Genomic DNA, 19515 nt, shown 5'->3' on the forward strand with positions numbered 1-19515 from the left:
TTTTTTCTGTTTCTAGTACTCCATCATGTTTAGTTGGAGGCTACTAGTCATAAATGTAGAGAAATTTAAATCTTAAGGAGACAGCAGAGGTCTTTTGGGGCAGGAAAAAGACTTTCTATTGATAAAGAACATTATCCTTCTGAACTTACTACTTAGATTTTAATTGTACTGGTACAGGACAAAGAGAAGGGAAGCCTTTGTCTCTTTTGACTTCAATTTGAAGACAAATAAATAATGTTTCGTGCAGCATGTACCGAGTTTGATGTATGGCATCTAGGTGATGCTCTGATACTTCAACAGTTATAATTTTAGTGAAAAGAAGGAAAGCCTGCCCTGCATAAAAAGTAACTGGTATGGTTTTAGTTTTTACTAGTAAAAGAAAGTAGACATGAGAGAAACAAATCAGCATGTGGGGTTTTTTTAGTTAATTTAGCTAATTACTTAGGGTATTTTTTTCCTACTGAGTAATTAAGCTTGCATATTTATGATGGTTGCAGCTCTGTGCTACTAGCAGACCAATTTGCTTTGAAAAAAAGCTGGTATGGCTTGGGAAGCTTCTTTGCTTACTGTTATTACTAATACCAATATTAGCTTGTTTTAGTCATAAAGGTTATTAGTTGCAGAAATTAAGGCAAGGCTTCCCTCACCCACTCTTAAGAGCTCTATGTCTATCACTGAGAATAGTAAGAGATTCCATTTTTATGGCTTAATAGTCTCCTTGCTTTAAGTGATGAAAAGAGAATGACTTGCTTGATTGCTGCCATTTTCCGTAGTTATAGTTGGGTCTCCTGAGTTTAGACTGGTTTGGTAGACGGTGTGAGCATGCCTTGTCCTCATATGTTGTCTGAAAAGAGATTTTTGAGCAGGAGGTATTTGTACCTATAGGTACAAATACAAATTGCTTTACACTGCAATTAAATTATGTGGTTTGATAAAATTCATGGCAAGGTGAAAATGAACTAGAAATGTCTCTAGTTGTAAAAATATGGTGTGTAGACTGTTACAGTTTTAAGTAAAAGTGGGATTTGTGCTGGTTTTCTCTGTGCTGTTGTTTTTAGATGACATTTTCTGCTACAGCTATTTCGCTACTTGAAGATAGATGCAATACGGGGTCGGGGAGAGAGAGAGAATGTTATGAATTAGTTCTCTGTTTCTATCCATCTCTATATAATGAGATTTACAAATTTGCCAAAACTATTGGCAGGCTGAATATAATGATCTTTTTTAATTGGCAGAAAAGTAGTTACCCAAATAACCTGTTCTGCTTTTAACTCTCCTTGCTTTGTACATTATGCTGAACCACACAATTACTCTTTTTAGTTTCCTATTATATAAACATAAATGTAGATTTATATTAATCTTTGTTCACTAATCCATGTGTCCCAGAATTGTCCATCCTTCCTTTTTAGGAAAGTTATAGTAGTGGAGTTTTGTGATGAGATACTGCATTAAAACTTGATTGTTTTTTTTATAAGATATTTACTGGAAAACTATAATCATTGTCACTGCTCTAAAGCTAAAGACTACACATCAAGTAAGTTGACAAAAGCCATTTTTTATGTAACAGCACAGCAACACAAGAGCAAGTTTATTTAGAATTCAGAAAACTCAGTAACTCCCAGCAAGTGTTGGAATCAACAAGCTATCAACAATGAGCTATTTCAAATAAATACTTTGCAGATTACATTAACTTCCCTTTTTCTTCCCTATCCTCCCTATTTCCTACTGTGTGTATCAGTACCTTTTATTTTAAAGATGAGCAGTGTTCAGTAATTAAGCAAAAAAACTAGCCCTGACTTTTAGGACAAATGGGCTTTTGCTTGTAGTTGGAAGTAGAATTTGACAAGACTTTTTTAGTTGCTGGTGAGTGTAGTTACTCTGTGCGTTTGGTACATTTGCAGGCCTGGAGCTCCTGTGACCATGCAGGCATTTTCTGAGGAAGACAGGAAGCTGTGGATGGAAGCCTTGGATGGAAAAGAAGCTGTGAGCGTCTTTTTTTTTTTTTTTTTTTTTTTTTTTTTTTTTTAATATTCATTTATAGTGTAATGGAGAAATTCTCTCACTCCCTGCTTCCTGATCCCATTTATGTTTTGATAAACTGGGATGATGTAGTTTGCAAAATGATTGATTCAATGAAGAAAGAATAAAAGTGAAATAAAACTCAGGAGAGATGAGTAACTTGGTAAAGCTCAGCATAGATAACTGCTAATGCTGATATGAGATATTTTTCATTGTAGTGACAGCATTGATTTTGATAAATGGTTTCCCATCACAATGATGATATCGGTATTCTAGAAAATGTCTAGTATAAGCATGTCCACTTAGCCTTATGCTGACATACTGCATTCCAGTGGCAAGACTTGTGTGAGTTAGTTATATGTGTGTGTGGTGGCTTTTTTTTTTTTAAACTAGATCAAAAAAATCTTTGTCAATGGAAATGAGGCTGTACTTGAATTTGCTTAATTTGTGGTTCACGTGAGGAAACGGTTCTGAACTGCAGAATTGAAACACACTGCAGATTATTCTTACAATCAGAAATATTATATTGGTCTTGTGGGCCAAAAATAATGGTGTTTTCTAGTCAACGACACAATCATGTGTCTGTCCCCAGGAGTTGGCTACTGGGGATTTTAGCAGTAGGTTTTATTGACATTATTGTTGTGAAAATCTTGTTTCATTTGTAGAGGTGTTTATTACCGTCACATGTTGTCTGAGCTGGACTCCCCAGTAAGCTCACAACTTCTGGGAATGCTGAGCTGGGACGTAACTCCCAGGATTCATCAAAGCAGTTCACAACGATTTGAGTGAACTTGAACTGTGGGAAATTAACCTGCAGAGAAACATAGGAACACGGAGCACGTAAATCACAGTTAATTTCGGTGGCTATAACTAACATTGTTCCGCTCCCCAAGGAGCTGCTTTTGTTGAGAATTTTTTAAAAATTTCACTTCTTATAAAGGGCAATTACCTACTTTCTGAGGGGGTATGGACCTCTGGTTCTACCTTTAGAGCTGCTGTAGTTAGAAGTGATATGTTCTAGCGCTAAACAGCTGTATTGGTGCCTACTGCGTATTAAGATTGGGGGTGTCTTGTGTCTGGTTTCATAAAATTCTTTAAAATAATTTATGTCTTTTTACTCTTTTTGCGTTAGCTGTCCATCAATTTGAATAGAGCAAATGCAAAACGGGAGGGAAGTAAGTATTTGAATTACTACTAAAGCTGATTTTTGTTAATATTTTACAGTTGAGAAAGGCAAAGGTAAATATTTTTCTGTGGATCCAACGTAATTAAATATTTTATTTTTAATCTCGAGTTCTGAATATACTTTGTGGATTTTGTAATTAATGGGTTTTCACAGTAATGCAATTTAGTACATAAGAATTGTAGGACTGGACATAAGCTAGAGAAACAATCTGATTGTTTTTGCCAATTTACTGCATGCTTGAAATTGACTCAAAAAAGGGTCAATTTGTGTGTAAATGCATCACAATTTCTTAATCCAGACTGTGTGTACACATCTGTTAGAATGCATAAGTATGGTTTTAAAAGCAATCACAGCTGAACATAAAGGTCAGCAAAAAAACTGAATGCATGTGTTTAAAATGTAAATCATAATATGGAAGTAGAAGAGATGGCTTTCTTTAAACGACATTAGCTTTCTTCTGGTAGCGAAGTATATGGGTGAAAGCAGTTATCCTTCTTGCAGTATCAGGCAATTTATGCTTGCTTCTTTTTTTATTGAATTGTTGGTTAAAGCTGGATCTTGGTGTTATTAATAGAAGTTTTTCCACAGATTTTTATTTTCATGGTGCAAGACCAGGTCCCCAGGAGCAAGAAGGCCAGATGTTTGGGGGGAAGGGCAGTTTTGCAATATGAGCTTTTAAATGAAGTTTTGATGTGAAGAAAAAGAATAAGATAGGAACAACAAAGGAATGCTGGATCTCAGCTGTTGTCCTGTTAATGCATCTGCTTTTATGTAGTCAGATCATTAACTGCTGTGAAATGATATACATGTGTCCTGTATCTTTAGTGTGGGAATTTCTTTGGCTTAGGGTAGGACTCAGTAAAAGCCCTGCTGTTGATGATTATGTTTTTTCATCGTAAGTACTTCCTTGTCCCATTTGGTTAACTCTCTCAGATGTTGTCGATGTTGCAGTAAGTACTGTTAAATTCCATTTTGCATCTGCCAACATACGTCCCTAATCAGAGATCCCATTCTTCAAAGGCTGCTGCTGTGAACAGATTCAGTGAAGCCACTACCACCAGAACGAGCCTTTACTTGGGCTAGGCAGGGTTGTGAAGGAGAAAAGGGGAATTTCTCTAGAGAAAGTGATGAAGTATTCCTGTTACAGTTTTGCCTGGGAAGTACTAGCTATGTGATTAAGTCCAACCTTGTTTTTTAGTGAAAGACATAATTGTAATGGTGCTTTAAAACTTTTCCAATTTTTTTTTTCTTTGTAGGTGCACAGTTGGATAAGATAGGGTTCACTGTCATCAAAAAGTGCATCAGTGCTGTTGAAACACGAGGTAATGATCAACCCTACCTGTTGGTGGAGGGGGTGGAGCAGCTGGTCTGCTCTTTGAGGAAGGCCTGTGTGATCTAGTTTCCTGTAGATGTCTGGGAAAGACTTAACATGGTAGATATTACACTGATTACACTGACCAGGGCAGGAGCTTCCTTCTGTCCAGTCCCAGCCTTTTCTGTATGGCTTTCCCTCAAGAAACGTGTTTTCAAGAAGTGCTCAGAAGGGGGTAATAGCACCTCTCTTGACAAAGGAAACCAATGTTTGTGCGCAACAGCTAAGAAAAAACCTGCATCTTGTAGGCAATTCCTGTACCTTTGTTTTGCTTTTGGAACAGACTAATTAATTTTAGTATTCCACTTGTGGACTTTGAATGGAGGTTTTCTGTTTAGTCACTTAAGACAGAAGAGCGGGAGCTGATCAGGCAAGTGAATAACAAAAAGTATTGAAGTACTTCTGGTGGAGTTAGTCTCACACCAGAGACAAGGATGCTGTCAGGCTTACTGTTGCATGTACTCACTGTTGTACCTCCAAAGTTGGAGACAGAGGAGAAAGGTCAGTATGCAGACAGTATCCAAGAGGTAGCTGGGATTATGATTGTGGAGAGGCTCTGTGTCACAGACCATGTGTAACTTGGGCACTGGGTAATTGATGTTGCTTTTGATGTTGCTGCCATGTGAGGAGACAACATCCTTGTATGGACATGCTGAAATGTGAGGTGACCAGCCACTCCGAGGCTCACTGCTTTTTGTATGGTATTGTGTGGAGAACCTGCTTGTTTGGTTGTGTTTTTTAAAAAAAGAGGTGGAGAGATGAAAATAGGTAATTGGTTACAGTGTATTTCTTAGTTTGTTAAAAGAGATGTTGAAATTTCTCTGTGTGAATTTTGTTTTTCTCCTAAATCGCTGACCTTCCTTTCCGCACCCAAAGGGGAAATTTACGATTTTTTCAGGAATTGTATCTTTTTTCCTAGAGATTTAGCATTGCACAGGGCAGAATATTTATATCTTTGTATCACAGTCCAGCTTATATAAGATAGCTGAACAGAAAAGAATGGGTTGGTCACACTTACTGTCAATGCAGGGTCTTACTTAAAGGCAGTGTCTTCCACGTGTGCACTTACTATACCATATTATTAGTAAGACTGAGCAGCCTTTGTGATATTGAGAATTTAGCATTTAAACAGCAAGAAGTGTCTGAAATCCTTTTTCTCTTGGGCTTTTTTGTATCAGTCCTGTCTAATGCATTAAAGATGATATTCTGGATTAGACCATATTCTATCTGGTGTTATTTTTGTTCATTCTGTTCTTTTGAATATTTTTCAAATAAGGTTTACCTATCTCATCACTTTAAATATTTTAGTTACGGGCATTTACAATCTGAATATTTCAGCTGGGAAACACTGCAGATAAAGCTGGCATCGTACAGATAAATTGCCTTCACTGCAAACCTCTGCTTCATTATAGAATGGATCTTCTCTTTGCACTGGATGAGAGAGACTTTATGAAAAGGGTAGCATGTGGTCATGTGATGAAAAATCTGGTTGTGGTCTACAGCACAGTGAATGGTTACTTTACAATACCTTATGAATCATGCTTACTGTAAGCAGTGTGAAGTACACTATATTTTGGTTTATTATCTATACGTGCGTTCAAATAGTTTTCTTCAAGCAGTCTTCCCCCCCCCCCCTCCCCTTTCTTTGGTACCCTGCAAGGAAAGTGAAACAAGAGCACAACTATGGAAAAAGTGTGAACACTTTCTTCATGAAGTGGATATTTGGAAAAATGGGTTAGACATGGGGTGTATTCGCATGGCTGTGGGTGGATAAGTTAAACTGAGTGGTGGTTCAAGTCCAGTCTGTTCTTTATGCCTTGATTTAGGGGCCTGTAAGAACGTGCAAAATATATGTGTAACTCCACCTAATATTGTTGTTCAAGACAGATGATAAGCTTGCATAGGTTAGAAGCGTGTGTCACCATAGTGGGATCTGCCCTGAAGCATACTTGGAAGAGAATTAAAGTTACCAAAGTTAGCTGCAGTATTTCCTGTCTTTGGAGACCTTGCAGCTTCACTATCCCTTGTACGCAGCCTTTGTAAGACCTGCAGTCAATAGAGTGCTTTGTGTTAATTACTAGCAATGAAAATGGCTTTTATCTGTTAATTTTTGTTTGGGGAGTGCTTAAGGGGAAGAAAAAAAAATCAGTATTCAATAAATATTTCTTTTCCCAGTGTTTCAGGAATGGGTTTAGGTGAGGTACTACCTTCCAGGAACTCAGCAATCCACCTAGCTCTGTTTCAATTCACTTGATTCGTCCATTGCATTTCAAACAGTTGTTGATGATTTTCTATTTATCGATACTGAACTTAACATCAACTGCATTTAAAAAAAGAAAAAGCCTAACAAACAAAATCCTGATTTCATCCATGAGACTAAGTGAAGCATTTCTAAAGGATCAGCTTCTGTTTTCTGCAGAACCTGCGGGACCTTCTGCTGATGTCTGCTGGACTAAACAGAGGGCCAGGAGAACATTCAGTTGTTTGCCTTAGAAGGGTTTGGCCAAATAGTTGTATGATGAAGAAAATCCATCTTTCAGATTTTATACCTATACTTGTTCTTAAAACAATTTTTACTTGATTATTTTACTTTAATGATAGCACATCAAAGGCAAGTTATGTTCGGCAGAAGAAAACAGGACAGATGCCTCTTCAGAGGCTGTGCTTGTGTGCCATGTTTTTATCTCTTTTAATCATAATGGGTGTGAGGTTGGCGTGGGTGGAAAGAGAGGACAGTCTAGTGTGGGTGGAAACTGAGAATAGTCTTGTCATGTCATAGCAGAAAAAGTCTGGTATTCAGAGAGAGAAGAGCATAACAGAGATACTGAACATAAACTTGTCAATGGCTGGATAATTTTTTCTCAGTTACGTTCCCTTTTATAAAGCCAAGAAGGAAATTATTTGCTCTGAATGAATAGAACAATCAAAGGCAGTGTCTTGGTTAAAATGCATGTAAGCTTCTGATTCAGCGTTGCCTTATAAGACATTGGCTGTGCTTTACCTGGTGGGAGACACTGAGGCACAAAGATATGCAGCCTGTCTCTCGTATACTAAGCACGATGCTGGTTGGATGTGGTCCCATGTTTTGTCACCGAGAGAACATTTTGGGATTCTGTTTGGGATATTTTATTTATAATTCTGTACTGAGAATAATACGACAGGGTAAAAGTTTTTAGAAACATCAAAGAGCTTTTTGCTCCGATAGTAAAGACTCTGTGCATGTTTATGTGTGCATGGTTGTACCTTTTGTGAGGAGGATGTGGAAGGTGTTTGCCAGAACAGTGTTTGTCTTAAAACTACCAGAGCTGCTAATCTGAGCTGCAAAGAGAGATGGCAGCATTGAGCTGTCTGTCCAGTGTGTCTGCTTATGTGAAAGACACAGAATGGTGAGGAGGAAGTAGAAAACCTTTTCACGTAACAAAAAAAAAATCTGGCATTACCTTGAATTTAGTGTGTCACTTGTATGGCTGTTTCTGTACTATGGAGTTTGATGTAAAAAGTTGTATTTGCAGCTATATTACTAGTCTGTGTCAGCCACATGTACAATGCCAACCACAAAGTAAACTTGTCTACATGCCTTGCTTACAATAGTATAAATTACTATTTTAGTTACAATACCTTATTTTTCCAAGCATGTTTCACAAATTGTGTACCTGTGCCAAATTCTGGTATCAGACAGCCAAACATCTTGAGATAATGTAAATATGAATGAAATTATGCTGTGGGGCTTTACTGCTCAAAGTTGCCGTTAGTGACTGGCTGAGCCGGCAGACGCAGCGTCTGAACTCCTCAACATTTTAGTCAGTGGTAAGCTATTCCTTGCAATGAGTCATCTTGTCAATTGTCTTCTGTAAATGCCAAGCATTATCAGTCTTGGATGTGCTGAAGATCTGAAATGTGCAGATTAAATCAGAAATAGTACTGTTTCAAACCAGGTTTGTATATTTAAAAACCCCCATCATTTAAAGGTACGTTTAAAGGTATAGGTTAAACCTATGTTGAAATATTAATTCCTCTTTGTACTTCTTGATGTCTGCTAGCAATTAGCTGTGCTTTTTTCAGGTTGATGAATTTGAAACTGATCAATTATCTCATAATTACTATCACAGACTCATGATTATTGCTGGAGGATTGTCTTAGTTACAATACTGCCATAATTGCAGAGGCTTTTGCATATCACATCTGTTTTAATATTGAGCAGTAGTTGCTGTGGTTTGACCTTAATTAATTTTAAGCCTGTACATGGTATGTTTGGGGTCAGCGAAGTTTGGTTCCCCCTAGTTTTAATGTTAGAAGCATTGGAAGTCACAAAACACTTCCGAGAAAAGCAAAAGCTGAGCTCTATTTGATGGTGACAATATTTCTTCAGCTTTTTAACTTCTTGCATATGATATCGAAGGCTTGTTCTGTGGTACTGAAAGTAGTGGAGGACATTGTATAAAAAAAAGTGTGATGCATTTTGGCAGAGCATTAAAATGCTTGGTGTTACTTTTGTACCAGAATTTTCCTGGACACCTCTGAGAAATTTGAAGTAAAAAATAATTGCTGCTCTCAGGACAGATTCCTAGTGCATCCTTTTTTGAAGTCAATCAAGGACTATGTTTGTTTATTTTTTAGTGTTGGCAGTCTTTAAGTGGTGTATAGTATGCTATCACACTGTCGCTCTGGGGATCACTGGAAAACTTACTTGGTTGGGTTGATAACTTCATATTTTGAGAATAATAGTATTGTGGCCATATAGCTGTTTTTTGCGGTTCGTTCTTTTGCGCACAGCTACACTGTGAGCATACTCTAGAGTTGTGGTTTTTGATGACCACAGATGAAATACTGGAGATCTGGCTTATACTGTTAATTTGAGCCAGCTCTGAACATGACATCTAGTTAAGACTCGGCATCATTACAGTGGTGCCTGCATCCTGGGGAAAGAAAAGGGCCAGTTTTGCCCAGGTGGAGCAACCGAGAGAAGTAGCATAGCAGCTGCTGCCGTAGGCCCTCAGCTCCCTGCTGGAACAGAGGATGGAGCAGTGCTAACAGGGAGGAGTTCAGCAGGCTCTCAGAGATCTGGGATGGCTGAGGAGGCTGCAGACACTGAGGAAGAGGAGAGGGTGAGAGAAGAAGGAAAAGATGTAGAAAGGCTAGGCAGGAGGAGGAAGTAGAATATGCGAAGTTCTCTCCACTGTATTGAGAATTATTGCTGTGTATTATGGTTGTGTCTGACAGTAATTCATTAAAAGGCTAATGATTTTTACATACTTCATCTAATATTTATTTGGGAAAAAACTTTTTCTCATATGACTGGTTTTCATTTTCCTTCTCTGGGTTGGAACGGTTTGTTATTGAAACTGGGAATTCTCCACAAGTCTTCCTTTGTTGAAGGATATTTTGAATAAGAATACCACATAATCTGTTATTTGAAAAGATTTCCTTGGGACAGGTATTTTGTGGCATTTCTACACTTCCAGGCCAATGTGAATATAGAGGTAGACTGTGGTGGTGTTTGCTGCTTATTATGTGACCTCTTGAACATCTGTGTCAGCTTCAGGACTGTAGTATTTTACCTCCCACGATACTGGCTTTGAAACAATGCAGCAAACGAAGACACCTTATTTTGCTCTTTTCCTTCCCTGCCCCTTCTCTCCTTCACATCTTCCTTCAATTTATATTCATAGTTTTACTTCCCTGGGGATAAAACAGTGTGGTAAACAAAGGCAAAAGGAGGGGAAGAAAAGGGGTAGAGAAGTGAATGTGTATGAGAGGACAGAAGGGTGCAGAGGAATGACAGGAAAGTGGTCCAGTGTCCACATGAGATGAGAGTAGGGGACTGAAAATAATGTGCCGGTTATGGCTACTCTATTCATCCCAAGCAAAACCAGAAGTACCGATTTCAGTAACCTGTGGTGGTGCCTCTGGACGTAACTAGTATGTGGGCCACAGTGGGTTGGAATGAAAAGCATTTACAAACTTGAAAAAGCATTGGTTTTGAGGACTGGGAATAGGCTCAAGTTTTTCTTTATTTTATCCAAACTCTTTGTCAGCCACATACTTGGAAAAAAGCAAAATTACATTTCTTAAAGAAATCTTAATGTAGCGTTTGTTGGTTCAGTTCTTGTGTTATTAGAATGTGGATGCTGATGTATCCAAAATGTCATTTAAAAAATATGAAAACAGCTAGTGATTTTTTTTTCAAGCAAAGGTTTGTCCCTGTTTGCTTCTACTCCCAGTTTCTGAAGTGGAATTGAGGTACATGAAACCTTTATCAAAAGATAACATGAACTTATCTTAAAAACACAGAAGAACAAAAGGATTCTTGCAATACTGTATTTAGAATGTTGTTCTCACAACTGTGTTAATACTATGTAATCTGTCTGTATTTGAGGAGAATTTGTTAGCTGGTGAGAAGTTTTAATGCTAAATTTGACTGTGGTTGATCTGCCTTTTTTTTTTTTTTTTTTTTTTTTCCTTTGCATAATAGGTATAAATGACCAAGGATTGTACAGAGTTGTGGGGGTGAGTTCAAAGGTCCAGAGACTTCTGAGTTTGTTAATGGGTATGCCTCTATTTTACAATAATTTTTTCAATATTTTATTTCATGTTGTTTTACTGTCATTATTTAGTTCTAAAAGCATCTGCCTGTAGTTGTTCTTTATGTCAGCTAAATCTAGTTTGCTTTAGTCCATGTAAATAATCCCCATACAATTGTAAATTCTCCTGGTTTAGCAAGACCAAGATGAGTTGGTAGGAATAAACTAAGAGAACTGCTATGAGACATGTAGGAGCAAATCATGGGCTTTGTGCAAGGTTGATATGAGTGGGATTAAAGCAGCCTAAGTTGAAGGGTCTGATCAGAAAATTCAAAATACCAAATTCAAGGAAGTTTGAAGCTTATTGCTTCATTGTTTGAAGTTTCCACCTTTCTTCTCCCTTGTCTAAGATGTACAGGTGTACACACCCATGCATGTCTTTAGTTAATCACTGTGCAAAGTAAGACATTTAGTTTAAGCCTAGTGGCAAAGAACTCTTTGGTTTAAGAGGACGAATATGATATATGTATTAATAACTATGTGCCAAGGCGGGAGACAGATGGAGAAAGGATTTGTTTTAATAAACTTAGTAGTATAGCTCTTATATGTGGGTAACATTTTAGACTCTTTTATACCTACTTAGCCATGTGTAGCTTTTAAGATTTTCTGATTCATAAAACTATTCTCAGAAACTTTTTCCCCCTTTTTCTTTCTGGAAATTTTGATGCATTCTTAATCTCAGTGACTGTAGTTCTCTTGCCACTCTGCTGTCCCTAGGGGAGGAAAAAAAAAAGGTATTGGCACCTGGATGAAATCCCTTGTCTGCCTGATAGCTCTCACCAAAGTAGTAGCCATGACTGCAAGATGTGCAGTGTTTCCCAATTTCTTGTCCTGAGGCACTGACAGTACATGCAGTCAGACAAGACCACTGGGATTAGTTCATTTTTATAGAGCTTCCAAACCTGTCACTTGACAGCAAAGGTCTGATTCTCAGGCATTCATTGGTATGCAAAGAAGCTTGTTTGCAGTTTGCACCAGGCTCTTCTCCAGAACCATGCATGCTCCATCTGTGCTGATAACACAGTGTTCTTTGGCACTGCAAACTGGAGGAAGCCAGAAAGTGAATTCATTTCATTACCCCAGACATTATGTGAATGACAAAGCGCTTTTATATTATATGCTGCTGTCAGTTCGGTGCCACCTGTAAGACTTTTTCTTTTCCTTCCTTTATTTTTTCAAACAGGCTGTCTCTTCAGAAATGATAAGACATCAGGCTTGAGGACCTGGATGTCATATCAATCTGTCATAATGACCTTGCTAAATATTAATTTGTGATATCTTACTTTAATCAATATTAACAGCACCCTGAAGTTCTCCATTAGTGCACATAAACCTGCCTGTATCTTTAAAGTATTGTAGCAAAAGACTCTTTTTTGGAAATATGAACTGGGATTAATAAAAATGACTGATCTATAACAGATTCTCATGGTTGTTTATCTGTGTTGGAGTTAGCCTCAATAAACAATAACCATCTTTAGCCATTGACCGTAGGAAGAATGATGTGTTATCACTCAGAGAGTCTTGATTAAATGCATTTGATATCACAAGATGTTTTCCAGTTTTGTACTTACTGGCTTAGTTTGAGCGTGCAGGTCTGGCAGGCAAATTTTCCTCTTTGCCATTAGTGGTATCCAAATTAAATAGACTCAGGTTGCCAGTGGTTCAGTAGCAGCTGGAAGAGTTTACTGGGGATTCCAGCATCTGCTTTTAGTTATTTTTTAAAATTAGAAACATTTTTTGTCATTCCCAAGATTCATATATTTATTTGAAGTAGGAAGAATACAGTGGTATCAAGATGAGGCAAAATACCGAACAGAAAAAAGTTAGGGTGCAAGCAGGTGCTCTTTTTCTGATGATTTGTTGAAAGCGATCCTATCTGTGCTCTTTATCTGTCTGTCCTCAGAGAAGAATAAAGAGGGTTTCTTTTTGATATACAGTGGTACAGAGAATTTAAAATGACTGATTAATCTTTAATCCTTTGTCTCTGGGTATACTCTTAGATACCCTTTTATATGAAAGATCTTTTCAGAATCATAAAAAACTCATATTAACTTGCTGTATTTTAAAATGTTTGATAAGATTTCAAAGTATTTTAAGCTACCTTTCGCTGACCATGAGGTTCACAGTCTGAAAGGCCCAAAGAGCAAAAAAAGTCTTCCAAATGGTAACCAGGGACGTAATAGCATGTAGTTTTGTCTCTTTTTCAGAATATTTTCTATAAAATTTGGGAAAGCACATTGAGACTCAAGAGAGTATGGGAAGACCAATATATGCTTTTCTGATACTATGAATGCACAAATTTTCATCTTTAATGTAAAAATCTAGTGAAACTAAGTCTTCTGTAAAATGAGGCTCAGCAATTATATATACGATGCTGCTTTTTTTTTTTTAAAAAAAAAAGTTATTTTTTGCAATTAACTTAGTCCTTGAAGTTACTTGTGACTAGCATTGTGCTATGGTGATCTGTTTTGCAGCAATAATCTTGTCTAAATTTAAGTGTGGCATTTGGTAAAGAAAATGCTCATTACATTTCAAGGGAAAATGTTAAATTAATCTGCTATCTCATTGTAAACAAGGATACAGAGTTAGGACTTCCAATGTTATGGGAGTCTGTTATAAGCAATTCAGGGTGCATTGTCAGCTGTCAGGAGGCTCAGTTCTTGAAATGTGTCAGGGACCAATTCCTGTTTCATCTATGATCTGTGTTACAGATCTGATGTGGCTCATTTCATACAAGCTGCCTACATAGATTTCATACAAACTACTACGTAGGTCAGCTTTCATACAGACCCTTGCTTGTGATGACGTGACTGCTAAGGACCTGGAGTTTCTACTGATGAGTTCAGTTTTGATTTCTGATACTGCCTGGTGTGAAAAATGCCAGACATCGTATGTTGTAGAAGAAAACTTTCAGGTACCTCTGCCTTTTCGAAACCAGCAGCTTTCAAAACAATTACAGTGAATTCCTTATTATTTTATATACAGTAAATGACAGTATGCATATACTCCTACAAGTGGGCATATTGCATATGAAAGCAGAGAGAGTCTCCACCTAACCTAGTTTAGTGAACTGGACTGTTTTTATAAACTCTAGCTCCTTATTGTCAGAAAGATTTGCATAAAATTTAGAGCTGATCTGTCAAAAGCTGTTCCATAAATGTGCACGGTTATTTTTATATGTGTAAAGTTGCCATTCAGTGCACAGTGGCTGCTATGTGAACAAGTAGCATGAAAACTAGTAGAGTTTTTTGAAATCCCAGTTGAAGTTCCAGTTCATATAATGGCCTGGGATGTTTGAAGTAGAGGGGAAAAATGGAGTGGGAACAGTCAAATATATGGGGTGGTGGGGAACAGAGCTATGTAGGGCAACTGTCAAACCAAAAGTGAAAAACATGTCTTTAAGTCTTGATGGCTTCTACAGTCAGACTAGGGATTGTTTGGGGTTGGTAGCAGGGCCAAATTTTGTTGGGTTCCCCACCCCTCCCCCAGGGGATAATGAAATATTTCAGCAATACCTTCTATTTTTTATTTTAAGAGGCTTGCTTTGGAATTCAGACGCTTGTTATTTTGCTCCCCAAATTCTTCAACAAATTTCGAGTAACTGAGTGCATCCTTTGACTGCAAAGGAGGTTGAGGATTATGAAGCAGTTACTTAAAAATTGGATATTACGTAGTTTAATAACAAAATCCCCGTAGATTTCACTAGTTTCTGATGTGGTGGCAGTTTTTATTTAATTATTTTGGTAGGAAGGTTTTTTTTCCTCAAAAAAGAGAACTTGAACACAGAAACAGCTAGCATGCTAAAAAGAGAAAAGAAGAAACTTTTTCGCGAGAAAATCTTGAGTATTTTTGGGTGGTGGTGGGCTAGTAACAACTTGGTAGCAAATGTTATCTGACTTGTATTTTAAAATGAGATTTAAATAATTGATACAATGAGGGAGAATATTCAGTTACAGAAATAATTGCTTGGCACAGTCTTTAGAACAGAATTATTTAGTCCCAGTAAAAGGACTGCACCTTTAATCAGGGATCCTAATTTGATTTTTTAAATGTCTGTCGTTTGTCTGACAAGCAAAGTAACAAATGAATTCTGAATTGTATGAACTGGTCAACACGTAATCTGTGTCAGCTACTGCTACAGTTTACTGTAGTGACTGATGGAAACATGTAGCAGTAATAATAACAGAAGCTCAAGCACTTTGAAGTTACCAGATACATTGGGCTAGTTTGGCAGTGTACATGTGATCTTGTGTCAACTAGCTGTGTGAACTTCCTGTTTTGAGGTCAACAGGGGTTTTTTTGATTGCAAAACATTTCAGTGTGCTGTGTTCTATGTTCTGGCAAAAGATCCTTCACCTGCTGGGTCATTCAGACATACGACCATTCAATTTGATCTGTCTCATTGTAAGACTCTACCACCTAACCTGGTAAAAGATGAGAGGAGTTCTGTGAACCTGACTTATCGTCAAGCAAGCAAGTATTTTTTTCCCTTTGGCTAAAACTGATCAAGTAAGGGAAACATTCAGGCCATCTTGTAGAGGAAACTTACTGATAGAGTCCTTTTTCTACTTTTGAAACACCTCTTTAAGGTTTTCACACAGTAAGGAGGGTCATACTGCACTTTGGCTATTTTCATCAGCAATCCAAGATAACAGTTTACAAGCAAAACTATGGAAAGAATTTGAAAAGATACCTCAGTGTACTTGCATTTTAAATAATGAAAGAAAAGAGGAAAAGATAAGTTATGCTTAGTGGGGTTTTTTTTCTAAACTGTTTTTGTACATCTTTCTGTTCAATTAAAGGTGTGAAAGTATCAATTGCTATAGAGATCTTTTTACATGAAAGTGTTTTTTAATCCTTCATTGAAGAAAAAAACAGCAGTAAATACTTTTTAAAAGAAAATATGGAAATAGAATTTATAAAGAGGTTTGGATGTTAAGTCTTCTTAGTATTAAGTAACAGTAAGAAGGACATACTACTTCTACGGTCATGTGAGCAAATACATAATGATCAAATTCAGTGTGTTGCTGTTCATGTAGGGCATAGTGATTGAGAATTCCCTTTTTTTCATGCCCCTCTCCTCTTTCTGATTATTGTCTAGATGCAAAAACCTGCAATGAAGTTGACCTGGAAAACTCTGTAGATTGGGAAGTGAAGACAATTACTAGTGCTATGAAGCAGTATCTGCGGTAAGCCTGTCTCTTATTTATTTACTTTTTAGAATATGTATTCTAATTCTTCAATGCAGTGTGTTAAACTATGTTACTTAAATTTTCCTACATTTTGGAATAGAGGTTCCTTCTGTGTAAATAAATAATGTTTGTTATTTTTCTTGGGGGAAGCAAAATAACTTAGCAATGCTAATACTCATGTTCGTATGAGACAAACCCCAAAACATTTTTGTGTTGGATACATAAGCATTTCACTGATGGTTCAGAAACCTGAATTGTTAGTAAACTTGCTGAGAGTTGTTACTGAAAGTCAGCTAAGATTGTTAAGAGTTTTTTGCCTTTTTGTGTTTTAAAGTGGTAGAATGAAAAGGAAAAAGGTTATGAAATTTTTAATGTTTTCCTCTTTTCCTTCTGGCCCTTGCTCTGATGTTCTAGGTGCAATAGTAATATTTTGAGTGTTAAAAGTAAAAATTTTAGATGTTTTCTCTGTTCAAATGGCTTGGCCAATTCCTGATCAAGATATTTTAATAAATTGCCTAAGAACATAGAACTTTTGTGTATCTGTTGCAGTGTAGCAGAAATACAGTATTTTTAATCTGCTGGTTTTGTTACATAAAGTATTACTGCAACCACTATTAAAAGAATGCTGAAGAACCGTTATCAAGACAAAAGTCTCTCTTACAGTGTAGGAAAGAATTAAAAAAAAAAAAAAATAGGAAAGAGGAAAAAAAAAGTGCACATGATGAAGTATTTCCCGCCTACAGTATTTTCCATCTGAGTGTTTACTCCAATATTTCATAAGCATCAGTAAAGTCAACTTAATAAATGAAGGTTTTAACTCTGATGTTTTAACTCTGATTTTTGCTATTCAGTACATTTATCATTTGATGACTTAAGGTTTTCAATTTCAATTTTTCCATTTAAAATGCTTTAGAATTTTGATTTGTGGCTACTGTTTGATGTACTGTTTGATGGCTACTGTTCAGCAAACTTAACTGTTTAGGACCTTTATTTCTTTCCACTAAGGCATTGACTTGTGATTCTTTGTATTTTAAAAACACTAATGAAAAATCAATTACATAGTATATGTGTACAGTCCTCATCAGAGAAACAGTCTTGGTGGTGTAATTTAAAAGGTGCCTTATGATAGACTGGAGGCATCACTACAGCTCATGGAGGGTGGATGGATGTATTTAGTCTTGTTTTCCTGATAATACCAAATTTTCCATTTGCGCTGGAAATCATTGAATGTAAGGGCCACTGTATTGCCTCCAGCGCGAGGATTATGCTACTGAATGTTAAAAAGATTTCCTGCTTAGAGTAAATACAGGTAGAAAAGAATATAGCTAAATTTATTGTGTCATCCTTGTTTTACAGAAGCCTTCCAGAGCCACTGATGACGTACGAGTTGCATGGAGAATTCATCGTTCCTGCCAGTAAATATATGACTGTAGTTCAAATAGAAATATTTTCTTGTAGTACTGCTGTGGCGTCAGGAGTGTGCTGCAAATGCAATTTCAGAAAAATTCTTCAACCCAGTAAAAATATGGGAATAATAAATGTTTTAAAAATACGTAGGTTTTAACCAGTGTTCAGTTCTAGTATGTGTCACATATGACGTGTCTATTGACTGACAAGCTCGTGACAGACTTGGCATAGCACCATTTTTACTTTTATGGAAAAACTTTTGGATGGACATTGTAAACATAGATTCTTATTATCTTAATTATATAATGATAAACATCTACTTAGATTGTGATTTTTTTTTCCTTCCATTTATAAAGCGTATGAAGCTTAGTAAAAGAAAATACACTAATTTGGGCTCATTTGAATCAGGCATAGCTGCCTGACCCTTGTTTTCAGTGCCTTGTTAGCTCTGTATCCAGGCTGGCTTGAATGTTCCTCACATATTAGTAGAAGAAAGGAAAGAGCAGTCCAGATTACACTATGGCAGCTCAAATACAGACTTGGAGAAGACACAACAGCATTTGTAGTTCAGCTGTATGGTATCTAATGTACATGGAATTTTTTGGAAGAGGATGGAGGGGAACTGTGTAAGAAAATTTTTGGCAAAGTATCAAACAGATATTTAGCTGATTTTCTTTCCAGCCTGTAGCACTTCTGGCAAACTGTGGAAAGCAAAATTAAAATAAACTTTGAGACAATTGCTTTATCTTCAGATTGCTGTAATGACTTTCCAGGACTGCAGAATGCGTTCACTTGTGGTCCTTAATTCAAAATGAGAACTAGCCCTTGAAATTCATTGCCAAAGCACATCTTAGAGGCCAAGTGCTTTAACAAAATTCAACATACTTACCTAGGTGGTGAGTCTTCCTGTTTGTATTGGAAAGTGTTAAAATAATTTTGTGACCTATGAAGTTTTGCCAGCAGTTTCTCACTTTATTTTCCTTTCTCTATTTTATAGTCTCTTTCAATGAAGGAATTCAGTTGAAGTTACATGTTTTAAATAATACAGTGTTCATAAGTAGTAAACAATTTTGTAGAAGGTTGATTCTATGTAGTGGGGAGGGAAATTTAATCAACATTGCAGATCTGAGTTACGGTATACTTAAAAATAGGTAGTCAGCGTTGTTTCCTATGTTGGCTATAAAAAACCAACAACGCCAGGAATAGTAAGGAATATCCTTTTCTCTGAAACTATGGGGAGGGGAAGCCAAAGTTAAAAGGTTCTCCTTTCAATTTTCTTTTCTTTATACGTATTATGTAGATTGAAACTACATAAGCCTTGACTGTATCTTGTGATTAAGTTGCTTAGCCATTCTTTAATTAGAGTTTGTGATTTCACATATATGTAAAACAGTCTTGCATTAAAGGCGGCTTATGTTTTTCTGGCTGTCTGAATTTTGATTAGCTGACTAGAAGCTAAACATTTTGCATTTTGGTAGCCTTTTTTCTTGCAATCTGTGCAGGGGTGTTCACTGCAAAAGAAAAAAAAAAAAACCCCACCCTAAAATCTGTAGCAATATGCAAATTAAAAAAAAAGAAAAATCTGTACTGATATGCACTGAAGAAATATGGTGGTATTTTATATGAAATAGCACTTAACAATCAAAGTTGCCTTAGAGTAAAATGGGACCTGATGAGTAGTCCTGGTGTCAAAATGTCTTGCATTCAGAGTAGTTTCTAAATTTTTCTCTTTTTGTATCTTGGACTAAGTGTTATTAT

The 19515-nt window shown here is 36.7% G+C and overlaps 1 protein-coding gene across 5 annotated transcripts in view; it reads left to right on the forward strand.

Moving 5' to 3' along the window:
* Nucleotides 1–19515, forward strand: part of ARHGAP10 (Rho GTPase activating protein 10) — a 160324-nt gene that overhangs the window by 76164 nt on the left and 64645 nt on the right. For 4 of the 5 annotated variants that reach the window (XM_075709175.1, XM_075709180.1, XM_075709177.1 and 1 more), the window contains 6 exons: nt 1902–1983; nt 3152–3194; nt 4462–4527; nt 11050–11124; nt 16260–16347; nt 17707–17765. In XM_075709175.1, the coding sequence (XP_075565290.1) occupies nt 1902–1983; nt 3152–3194; nt 4462–4527; nt 11050–11124; nt 16260–16347; nt 17707–17765 (413 nt within the window). The remainder of the gene's footprint in view (nt 1–1901; nt 1984–3151; nt 3195–4461; nt 4528–11049; nt 11125–16259; nt 16348–17706; nt 17766–19515) is intronic. The other variant, XM_075709176.1, reaches the window with a different exon arrangement.

Source organism: Pelecanus crispus, chromosome 4 (genome assembly GCF_030463565.1).
Source record: "Pelecanus crispus isolate bPelCri1 chromosome 4, bPelCri1.pri, whole genome shotgun sequence".
Taxonomy (NCBI): Eukaryota; Metazoa; Chordata; class Aves; order Pelecaniformes; family Pelecanidae; genus Pelecanus; species Pelecanus crispus.